This window comes from Peromyscus maniculatus, chromosome 14 (genome assembly GCF_049852395.1).
Source record: "Peromyscus maniculatus bairdii isolate BWxNUB_F1_BW_parent chromosome 14, HU_Pman_BW_mat_3.1, whole genome shotgun sequence".
Classification (NCBI taxonomy): Eukaryota; Metazoa; Chordata; class Mammalia; order Rodentia; family Cricetidae; genus Peromyscus; species Peromyscus maniculatus.
Window position 1 is genome coordinate 76,890,722 of NC_134865.1, and position 12,031 is coordinate 76,902,752.

At 47.8% G+C, this 12,031-nt stretch overlaps 1 protein-coding gene across 1 annotated transcript; it reads right to left on the reverse strand.

Annotated features, from left to right (window-relative positions):
• Window positions 1-6,975: 6,975 nt before the first annotated feature.
• On the reverse strand, window positions 6,976-11,431 carry Tcl1a (TCL1 family AKT coactivator A). The gene is made up of 2 exons (XM_006971718.2): window positions 11,303-11,431; window positions 6,976-7,173 (listed from the first exon to the last, which is right to left on the reverse strand). The coding sequence occupies exons 1-2, from the start codon at window positions 11,423-11,425 to the stop codon at window positions 6,976-6,978; spliced, it is 321 nt and encodes a 106-aa protein (XP_006971780.2). The 5' UTR covers window positions 11,426-11,431.
• Between the last annotated feature and the right edge of the window lie 600 nt (window positions 11,432-12,031).

The window sequence follows — 12,031 nt, forward strand, 5'->3', positions numbered from 1 at the left end:
TGGCTTATTAGGAGGCTGCCAGGGCACAGACTCTGAGCCCAAATGCTTCTGAAACACATTTATCTGAACAGCTTCATTGCAGGTAATTTTGTACCTTATTATATAATACCTAGACCGGGAGTCAAAGACTGTAGCTTATGGGCCAAATATGCTCAGGCATTGTTTCTTATGAATAAAGTTTTATTGAGCACAGCCACACTCAGCATTTATGTATTATTTATGGTCCTCACAACAATGGCAGAATCCAATAGCTACAACGGAGACTTTATGTCTTATAAGGCCTCAAATATTTACTATCTGGCCCGTTATAGAAAAATTTGGCCAATTCTTGCTCTAGGTTTCTAACTTAGTTTCTCTTCTTTCATTCCAGTCCCCTCAGGGTCCATCCTCCACACAGCAGCTGGAGGTCATTCAGACTCCATTACTTCATGGCTTCTTGAGGCTCTTAGCATGAATCTTTGTTCTGACCAGCAAGGCCTAACTTCCTCTATTCACCACTCCAGGCTCCAGTGTCCAACTGGCATGGGGCTGACCCTTGGCTGCAGGATGTCACATCTCCCCCTGCCTCTCTTCTGGTTCTGAACAAATGGCAGAACCCAGCAAGTGAACACTGGTAGCCAGAAAGGCTGATTCTAGCCACACCCAGGCCAGACCCCCAGGGACCCTGGGGCAAATAACTGCTGCTGGTCTCTGGGTAGAATTCTCATCAGGAAATTGGGGATAATAAGTGTACCCCACTTCCAAACTACAAGAGTTAAAGATTGCAATTGGCTTTGATGATTCTAGAATCAGAGAAGCCCTTGGTTCTTTTTTAATTTTTTAATGATTTATTTTTTTTATGTGCATTGGTGTTTTGCCTTGCATCTATGTCTGTACAAAGTTGTAAATCACTTTGAGCTGGATTACAGATAGTTGTGAGCTACTATGGGGATACTGGGAATTGAACCCAGGTCCTCTGGAAGAGCAGCCAGTACTCTTAACCTTTGAGAAATCTCTCTAGTCCACCCTTGGTTCTTAGGATAGAATGAGAGAGGTTGGCTTTATGGTCATAAAAAGGCTGCAGAATTCAGAAACAAGGAGACTGGCAGTTTCAGTGACTTCTGGGAGGGACTTCCTCATCACACCTGTGTGAGGATTTGGCTCTTCTCTTTCCTGACTCCTTGGAAAGCAATGTAGCTGCAGCTGCCCACTCTAGCCTGGGTGACTCCATGCTGGTGTGGTCAGGTGGCCTTCCACAGGAGTCCATTCTAAAGGAAAGCCTCTTGCAAGTTTTTCATTTCTTTGTTAAGGCTTGAAGGTGATACTCTATGATGACTGTACAATTAGCATACTATAATCACTTTAAATAATTGTGTGTGGTATATGTGCAGGAGGTGTGAACACACATGTTCATGGTCAGAGGCCAAAACACTAAAGACACCATGCTAAGTGGAACAAGTCAGTCACAGCAGGATGAATACTTCATAACTCTATTTGTAGAAGATCCCTAAAGCTGTGCAAATCATAGGAACAGAAAATGAATTAGTGATTGTCAGGGGCTGTGGAGGACAGGAAGTGGGAAGCAGCATTCAAAAGGCATGCAGGAAAAAAAGTTCCTGAAACCTGCTGTAAAGCAGTGTTCATAAAAGTAACAAAACCTTACCATTCCCTCAAAAGTGGACTAAAGGTAAATTTCACATCAGGTGTTTTTTATCACAATAAGTTTGAGGCTGGGGAGATGGATCAGTTAGTCATGTCCTTGCCATGCAGACATGAGGACCTGAGATCAGACCTTCACCATCCACATCAAAACCTGGGCACATTAGGACACACGTGTAATCTCAGCACTGTGGAAGGGGCAGGGACAAGAGGACCCCCATGTCCTGAGTCTCAGGGTGCCCAGTGACATGATGTCCAGGTTCTTGGTATCTCAAATGGCAAACTGGACAAGACACAGAGTGGCATTGAAGAAGCATAGGATGCATTGTACAGAATAGGAATGGGTTCAGAAAACTCATCCTTCCAGAAGCCTGAGTGCATAGTTTGAGTTGAGTTGACCATGTGAGGTGGAGGAATTGAGTGATTCCTTGCCTAATGAGGTATAATTTTACATGACATGTGTGTATGTGCATAAGCCATATATAATTTTAAGCAAATGTACACCCTATCATGCATACACAAGATGGTAAATAGGTTTGTTTTCCTGCCTAACAGGTCACTAGGACAGACTTGACCTCACAGTGTTGGTGTCATACACTGGCTTGGGTAGACCTCATTCATCATGCAGGAAGTTCCTGACCACAAATGACCCACAGGTATGGAGGTGCTCAGTGTTGCTCTATGGCGAAGGGACAGCTAAGGGTGCCTTGGGTTTCTGGGTTCTCCCTGTGTTTGCCTACTTCTCCTGGGGCATGCAGGCCAACTAGTCTAGACAATCAGTGATCTCCAGCTTCAGCAAGAGACCCTGTCTCAGAAAGGAATGTGGAAAGGGCAGAGGAAGACACTGAAGTTGACCTCTGGCCTCATGCACTCGAACACACACAGGTGCATGCACAGCACACATATGTAGCAGGAATCTTAAAAGTTCTTATTAATAAAAGCAAACCCAAGCCAGACATTGGGGTGAATTCTGGAAGATCAGAGAGACAGAACAAGCCACAGCTAACCTCACCTGGCCAACTTCTCAGCTGGTCTTGTTTCCTCAGCCTGGATGCTTCTATGTCCTCATCCAAATGGCTCTCAGCTGCTCGAAAAGCCTGAAACTTAACCACCTAAAAGCTTAACAAGCCAAAACTTCTAGTTTCTGGTCTCCACACCTTATATATATTTCTGCTTTTGCCATCACTCCCTGGGATTAAAGGCTTGCTTTCTGGGATTAAAGGTGTGAGTCACCATGCTTGGCTGTATCCTTGAACACATGGATTTCTGCCTCTGGAATGCTAGGATTAAAGGTGTGAGTGCCACCATTTTCTAGCCTTTGTATCTAGTGGCTGTTCTGTCTCTGACCCAAGATAGGTTTATTCGGGTGCACAATATTTTGGGGAACAATACCACCACATACATACATGTCTGTGAAGCCACCTTCACACAAGAATCATTTGCTCTTCCCTCACCCTGTTCCAGTTTCTCCGGGGGTTTTGCACTTTTAAACTCATCTTTCAGAGCAGAACCTGAATGTTCACAGCCCTTGTTTTCTGGCTGCTGCAGCCACAGCACCCAATGTAGTCATGGCAGCCGGATGCTGTCAAACAAGAGTCCTGCAAAGGCCTGCTCCTGTGCTGTTCTCACCTGGACCCCAGCCTGTAAGTCATTCTAATGAAGCCTATGCATATTTATATATTATATGTGTCTGTGTGCATTCGATCAGTTCCAGTAATCCTTTAGAGATCCCTGATACAGCCTGTCTCCTGGGTGACTTAGATCCCATCAAGCTGACAATCAAATTAATGACCACAGGTGGCCATGCTTTGAATCCATCCAGTGTAGGAGAGAGGATGAGAGACTGCAATGAGAGGAGGTGGATTTCTTACACAACTCTCTTGTGGGATGCTCAGAGCATGTCACTTTCCTTACCTGACTGCATCTTCAGGACGGCCCTGTGTACTAAAGTCATATGGAGCTGGGGAGTGGGGTAACACTAAGTCCTCTCTTTGTATGGTGTCCCTTGTATTCTGGGATCTATTCACAAGGTGTGAGGACCAGCAGGTCATGAAGACCAGCAAGGGACAGGACACATGGTAGGCTAGGATGTGACTGCAGTCCATGTATATAGGGAGGGCATCTGGTGGTGTGTAGTAATGGGGGGGGCAGTTTCATATGATGGGGAGACCTCCTGGGATTCAGAACAGGAGCCACATGTGGAATGGCACACCTGGTGCCTTCCGGGAGACAGCAGGGCATCTGGAGCTGAAGGTATTCAGAAGGTATTCAGGGAGAAGGTCAGACGATACCAAGGAGAACTGGGGACCAGGCCTGACCAAAAATGATGTTTCACGGTTGTTGCCTCTAATGGTCTCAAATCATAACTATAAAAGCACTGTGGTTTCAGAAGTGAACTGTGTAAAACTTGCAAAGTCCAGCCTTATCTCCAAAGTAGATGCACATGAAATCCCCAGACATTCCCTTTCATTATTCTTTTTTCATTTTTCCTTAAGAAATTTTCTACTCACTCTACATACTATCCACAGATCCCTCCTCCTCCCTCCTCCTACACTCCAGTACTCCCTCCCAAGCTACCCCACATCCCCCAAATCAAGGTCTCCCATGGGAGTCAGCAGAGCCAGACACACTGAGCCTAGGCAGGTCCAAGCCCCTCCCTACTGCACCAAGGCTGTACAAAGCACCACACCACAGGCATCGGGCTCCCAAAAGCCTGCCCATGCACCAGGGGCAGATCCCCATCCCCCTGCCTGGGTGCCCCCCAAACAGTTCAAGCCAAACAACTATATTCCATATCCAGATGGCTTAGTCCAGTCCCATGGGGGCTCCACAGCCACCAGTCCACAGTTCATGGGCTTCTATAGTGTGGCCAGTCATCTCTGCACGTCCTCCCATCATGATCTCAATGTCCCCTGCCTGCAGAATCCCAACCTTAAGAAGATAAGAGATCTTTAAAGACGAAATTAAAAATTCCCTTAAAGAATTCGAGGAAAAGTCAAAAAATGGGAAGAAATCAGTAAATCCCTTAAAAGCCAAGAGAAGGCAATTAAGCAAGTGAGGGAAACAGTTCAAGATTTGAAAACTGAAATCGAGACAATAAAGAAGACACAAATTGAGGAAATGCTGGAAGTGGAAAATCTGAGTAAATGAACAGGAACTACAGATGCAAGCATAACCAACAGAATGCAAGAGATGGAAGAGTGGATCTCTGGTGTTGAAGATATGGTAGAGGAAATAGAACCATCAGTCAAAGGAAACACTAAAGCCAATAAAATCATGACCCAAAATGTCCACGAAATTTGGGACACCATGAAAAGACCAAACTTAAGATTAATAGGGTTAGAAGGAAAAGAATACCAACTCAAAAGGCACAGAAAACATATTCAACAAAATCATAGAAGAAAACTTTCCCAACCCTTTCAGCATTCTTACTAGGTGACCCCGGTTTCTCCCTTATGTACTAGCCACTAGGCCAAGGATGGAAACTGTTCAGCACAGGTTATGTAACATATTTAATCAGCAACATACAGTATTTACATTAAATAAGCATCTGAACACCCAGGCATAGGGGTACATGTGAAGGGAGGGATCCCACAAATGGACAATCAGAGGGTTCATCTGAACCAGCTCCTTTGTGTGGCCTACTGCTCTAGTGAGGACCATGGCTCTACGTTTGCATATCCCTGGTTGCAAGCACCTGGCATCTGAGGAGGGGTATGCAGCTCTTAGGCCTTATACTGCTTTGCAACCAAGCCTAAGTTTGTCGGGTAAGTGGGGGTTCACAGGTCAGTGGGCACAGGCACAGCACCTTGAGAGATGGCAGATCTGGGGCCTGCCAGAGTCAAGTGACTAGGCCTTGCCCCTCACAGTACATGTGTAGCCGAGGGACCAATGAGGGATGGGCAAGTTCAAAAGGCAGACATTGGTTGCACTGAGGGTCAATGAGAAAGGCTGAGAAGTTAGTCAGCTGAGAAGCTCAGGGACACAGCGACCACTGGGCACAGAGAGAAGATGGTAAGAACCAGGCTCTTCTCAGGTGCCACTTGCCCAGGAGGCAGTAGAGGTCAGAGCAAAAAAGAGAGCTGGGAGGACTCCAGGACCATGAGCAGCGGCATCTTCTGGCTAGTGTTTCTTCCTGGAGCCCAGTGTGGAGAAGAAAGAAGGGGACCAGCAAAGTGAACATAAGAACAAACTTCTCTCCTGTGGGCCTGGGGCAGACAAGGGAGACAGGAGCTGCAGGACCTGGGGAAAGGTGAGAAGGGAGGTCAGAGACACAGAGGAGGGCCAGGCATTGGGGCTGCTGGGGGGCTGCTGGGGGGCTGCTGGGGGGCTGCTGGGGGGCTGCTGGGGGGCTGCTGGGGGCTGCTGGGGGGCTGCTGGGGGCTGCTGGGGGCTGCTGGGGGGCTGCTGGGGGGCTGCTGGGGGCCGCTGGGGGGCCGCTGGGGGGCTGCTGGGGGGCTGCTGGGGGGCTGCTGGGGGGCTGCTGGGGGGCTGCTGGGGGGCTGCTGGGGGGCTGCTCAGTTGGCTCCCGATGCTGAGCCTCGTATCTTATACCAGGGCAAACACCAGCACAGTGAGAGGTGGGTGAGAAAAGATGGAGCAACTTGCCTCTGTACAAGTCACCCAGTGCTTCAACATAACGTCTTTGGCTCTCTAGCTAAGCTGGTGAGATGGCCCAGCAGCCCCTTCTTGATAGATGACTGATTGTGAACAATGGTGACCTCTGGGCCCTGTGAACATGGTTGTAGCTGGAGCTCCAAAGGTGGTAAAGAAAGTGACATGGACACTTGTGGGAAGGTTGTCCCACCCTGGACATCTCTGAGGGCAGCTGCTCGGGAGGGGTTGGCATGGATTTCACAGAAAATGGCACTCCTTCTTCCTGAAGGATCCCTGGTGCACTCACCATGTCACGGATGATATTCTTTTGTTTCCATCTGTTCAAGTAACATGTCTTCTACGTCATTGAACTGAGGGTGGGGAAGGAGAGAGACAAGAGTGATCAGCCCCAGCCCTGAGAATTCCCCTTCCACTCTGGCTCAGCTTTCTTTAGCCTGGGGCAGCACTGGAACCTGAGTGGGGGAAGGGGGACTAGCCTTCTCCACTGGTCTCAGTCAGTGACTGCCACAGGGGCTCCGTGTGCCCAGGAGTTTGTCTGAGACCTCAGGAGATGGCCTTTTCTATCTCTCTAACCTGCTTTAAAACAAACCAAACCAAAACCACATCTGCAGTTCGTTCCCTTTCCATTAGCTTAGCTTCTGGTGCTGGCATGGAGGGATATAGAGCTAGCCCAGGCTAGCCCCAGGGGGAAAGCAGGACCACTCAGATTACTCCACCCACTCAGTCCCTGGGGTAAGCTGTGCTTGCCTTGATGTGGTACACTATCTCCCAGAGGATGGAGTCACTGCCTCGGTACTTTTTCCCTGGGTAGAGTTGCCACATTAAAGGCAGCTCGTATGCCTCCAGCTCTTTAGGAGTCATAGCAGGCCCCAAGGGGATGCTTTTCTGGCGCAAGAGCACCTGGATTTTTCCATTATTCTGCAGAGGAAGAACAGAATACATCTTCACCTCCTGCTTACCCACAGCCAGGCTCCCCCCGGCAGGACACCCCATGTCCATTCTCTCACTGGCAGCCATGGCTGACCCAATACACTGAGCACAGTTAATGTCCCTGGTTTCAACTCCACAGGCTGCACACAGTCTTAGTGATGCTGACAAGGTTGAGCCATCGTTCAGAGTTACCTTTTTCCAGCCAATCTCCTGTCGATAGGGCCCTCCAGCTTCGCCCCGTGGGTGTGTGGGTAGGGTCGCGCTTGTAGAGCAGAGAGCATAACCTCATGGTGTCCTTTCTTAGACATCATCCACTTTTTCTTTCATTTCTTTGTTTACTTATTTAAGACAAAGTCTGTTATTGGCATGGAGTGTGTGCACATCACACACACACACACACACACACACACACACACACACACACACACAGTACATTGGATGAAGAGTGATTTTGCTCCAGAGATCTGAGTGTATCTGCTTCCTAAGTGCTGGGATCACTAGCAATGTCTACCACACTGGGTTTCTCAACTTGATCTCTGGGAATTGAACTTAAGACCTTATGCTTGCAAGGTAAGCATTTTACCAACTGTAACCCAGCCTTGTCTTGTCGGGGATTTGACTTTGATTTTGTTCCATGCCCTCTTTTCAAAGGAGGTTGTCTGTCTGTGGACCCCTGCAGGAACTTAAATGGAATGCACTGTCTTTTCCCTCAGTGGGTTAAATGAGATGAGGCCCCATGTTTAAAGAGGATGGCATGATACCGTGGAGCAAAAAAAAAAAAAAAATTCCTCTGCCAGTCAGTATTTTCCTAAGATCCATGTATAGTGCTCAAGGTTTTGTCCTGTGTTCAAAGTTGCACGTTGCATATCAACTAACTGCACAGCTCTATGTTGTTCAACTGTGAAAACTCTAGACCAGTCAGAGTAGGACTCAGGACCCCATTTGTCACAACTACACAACCTGCAGAAATACAACTTTCTGTCTTGCTAAGATGCTTGGGATTGTGTGGTCATTTTCTTTTCTTTTTTTTTCTTTCTTTCTTTTTTTTTTTTTTTTTTGGTTTTTTCGAGACAGGGTTTCTCTGTGTAGCTTTGCGCCTCTCCTGGGACTCACTTGGTAGTCCAAGCTGGCCTCAAACTCACAGAGATCCGCCTGGCTCTGCCTCCCAAGTGCTGGGATTAAAGGCGTGCACCACCACCGTCCGGCTATGTGGTCATTTTTTTGAGACACTCCCCCGCAAAACACACACACACACACACACACACACACACACACACACACACACACACATTTCTAACACCGTGAATCTAGTAATAGGCAACACTTCTCCATCACTGCCATGGCTCTCCTGGGCTGTGGCAACTACTTCACTTACTGTCTTTAGACACCAGGTGGGGATCTGAAAGGCATGCCTGCCTGCTGGATTCCTGATGCCTTCTCCTCAAGGGCAGAGTGAGTCCAGGACCCACAGAACTCCACAAAATATACACAAGAGTGTCTCTGTCTCCCTTGTCTCCCACTGTGCTCGTCACCACTGTCTACTTCCTTCTAGCGTCAATGCCTTGTTTGTGTGTGGGGTTCTCCCTGTCTCTAGCAAGCCTCCCCAAATCTACAAAAAAGGTAATTTCCTTTGAGGCAGTCCTTTGTTCAAATGTCTGTCTATAAAGAACAAATATTACCCAAACCAATGTTAGATTAGAGACCAAACCCCCAGTTTTATTAACTGAAATGAGTTAAAATTTGTGGTTTTGAAGCAAGGTCTCACCGTATCACCCTGGCTGGCCTGGAACTCACTCTGTAGACCAGGCTGGCCTCCAACATAGGTCAAAACAGAGATCCACCTGCCTCTGCCTCTCAAGTGCTGAAATGAAAGGCATGTACCACACAGGTGTGAACGTGCCACAGCTTGCAGGAATCAGTTCTCTCCCATCATGTGGGTCCTGGGAATCACACCAGATCATCAGCACCTTTACCTCCCCGGCCATCTCACCAGCTCCTGAAAATGAGCTGTATCCACCAATTTGGGATGAAAAACCAAAGTCAAAAAACTTCCCCACCTAAAATACAAACAAACCCCTCCAAACCCTGTACCATCCAATTTTATAAGATACTCCCGTTAAGACCTGGTGGGGCCAAATGGCACAGGCCTGCAATGCACTCCTCCGTAGGCGGAGGCAGGAGGATCACAAGGCCTACCTGGGCTACAAAGGGAATTCAAGGTCAACCTGAGCAACTAAGACCAAGTTGTGAAACTGATAAGCATTGTAAAAATGGCTGGGCCAGAGCTCTGCAGTACCATTCTCCTAATCCACAGAGGGCCCTGGGTTTGTTCTTCAGCACCTACTCAGGTGGGGCAGGCGAGGAGGAGGAGGAGGAGGAGGAGGAGGTGGAGGAGGAGGAGGAGGTGGAGGAGGAGGAGGAGGAGGAGAGGGGAAAAAAGCAATTTGAAACTCCAAACAAAAGGACTCAAAATTACGTCATGCAAATACAAAGCGAGTTCACAACTCAGTACAGAACAACTCACTCCCGGCCTCCCTTCCCCTGGGCAGTTTCTTTCTCCCACAGGACTCTCCACCAGCCTCATGCCTATGTCCGGCCCCCCAACTCCCATTGCAGCGCCTTCCCACTCACTGCATTCCACCACATTCGCTGCAAACCCTCAGTGCAGACCTGGGCTTGGTGTAGACCATAAGCACTCGCACTTGCTTAACGAGGGTTTCTCCAAGGTGAAAATAGTTGTGTGAAATGTTCTGCCAATGAGATAGCTGGTAATTAGAACTGGTAACTAGTAATTAGTGTGTAAGCACTCTAGTATTCAGAACTCACCACTGTTACAGATGGCTTTATTCTCTTCCCTTATTACTACAAGTGAATGCATATATATATATATATATATGTGATCACATATATCACATATATATCACTTGTACAACTTAGTAATAAAAATATTTCACATATCTGACTTAAAATACTTTGCTTAAAAAAAAACCTAGATATGTAAACTTAATATTGTAAAACAGCGGCAAATTTAAGAGCCCAGAATTGCGGCTGCATCATCTGCTAGCGGCACCCCAAATCTGTGAAGTTCTTTCAGTCATGAAAAGTAAATCCTGTGTTGCAGTTTGTTACCAGGCACCTGCTCAGACAACATCTACCACAACTCTGAAATGTTCTCTGGTTCATGGTTTGGGTTAAAAGATAGTTGTTAACCTGATATATATATATATATAAAATCTGGGCAGTGGTGGCGCACGCCTTTAATCACAGCACCCAGGAAGCAGAGGCAGGTGGATCTCTTTGAGTTTGAGGCCAGACTGGTCTACAGAGTGAGTTCCAGGACAGCCAGAGCTATACAGAGAAACCCTGTCTCAAAAAATAAAAAATAAAAATTAAAGAAAAAGAAAAAATAATTTGTTACAAGAAACTTGTACAACTTAGTAATAAAAAGAAATATTTCACATATCTGACTTAAAATACTTTGCTTAAGAAAAACCTAGATATGTAAACTTAATATTGTAAAACAGCGGCAAATTTAAGAGCCCGGAATTGCGGCTGCATCATCTGCTAGCGGCACCCCAAATCTGTGAGGTTCATAAGCCCCAACTTTCTGGAGTGGAGACAGTCCGTAGTTCCTAACTGCTCGCTAGCGTATCACACGATGTTTTAATTTTGCTTTTATAGCCTTCATTGGTTTTACAAGTGGAACGCACTTCAATAACTTCTGCCGGCAAGTACTTCTAGAAGGGAGTTCTTTTGAAAAATGCCAACATTCATTAAGACCCATCCGGAGGCTTCCATAAACGAAACAAAGTTAAATCCTATCACCCATGTGGATACTACTAGCTACCTTCAAGATATTCCAATTTTATGGCTTAGGAAAACCCTGTTTCACCCCAAACGAAGGTAACACACCCCAGGCCAGATGTGACAGGGCCTTGCCCACCCTCCTCCAGGCCTGCCAGGCCCAACCCGAAGTATTTTCATCTGCAGCCTCCCTAGCCCTCCTGTTTCTGGAACAAGGGACCCTCTGTCCCCTGGTCTCCAGCTACCAAGGACTCCCAGGCCCAGGCAGGGCACACCCCTCCTGCCCCACATGCTGGCCCCATGGTGTTGGTACCTTGACGACTGCGGGCAGCCAGCTCCGTCTACGCTCGTCCAAGTACACGTTCCTCTCCCAGAGCCACAGGCGCTCAGGGTTTTCAGGTGACAACTCCGACTGTTCAGGCGGTGATTCAGCCATGGCATGAACTATGCATCCGGTTGGAGCGTTTGGAGGAAGAAACAAAAGGTTGCAAAGGCAATCTCTGATAAAATAAAACAAAACAAAAAACAAAACAAAACAAAAAAACTGGTGGCAGGCAATGAGAACCTAGGCTATTTATTACCACTAGGTGGGCGCCTCTGCCCCCTGGAGCGAGGCGGGGCGGGGCGGGGCGGGGCTGCGCGGGCGGAATGGGTGGAGCGAACCACAAGGATGGTAGGCAGGGCAACCAGGTGGACTTCTCGAACCCTGGCAGGGTCTAGGTTTGCAGGCCTGATGCCATCAGACCTAGGGCTTCTTCAAGGCTCCAGCTGGTCTTGTCCTCCTCTGGGTACACTGGCCGCAGCAGAGGTACCCAGGTCCTGTCTTAGGAGACACTGCCCTCCTCTTCCTTTATGGTGAAATCCCAAAGTCCAAGGAAGCTATTATGTGTGTGGCTACACAAGCCACACCCGGTGGCAGGCCACCCAGGGCGAGGTCCCTCTTCACTTCTGGGATCAGAGACCCGAGAGAGCCTGGCCCACCTCTGGACCCTCCAGGGTTCTCTCTGTCACCTTGAGCCTGTCCTTTTGGGTGTCAGAAGCA

What these genes read in the sequence shown, in the direction of transcription:
- Tcl1a (XM_006971718.2), bottom strand. Translation starts at nt 11,425, where the DNA reads ATGGCTGAATCACCGCCTGAACAGTCGGAGTTGTCACCTGAAAACCCT. An exon ending in GGCTGCCCGCAGTCGTCAAG is followed by an intron (nt 7,174 to 11,302) that starts GTACCAACACCA and finishes CTTCCTCTGCAG; the next exon opens with AATAATGGAAAAATCCAGGT.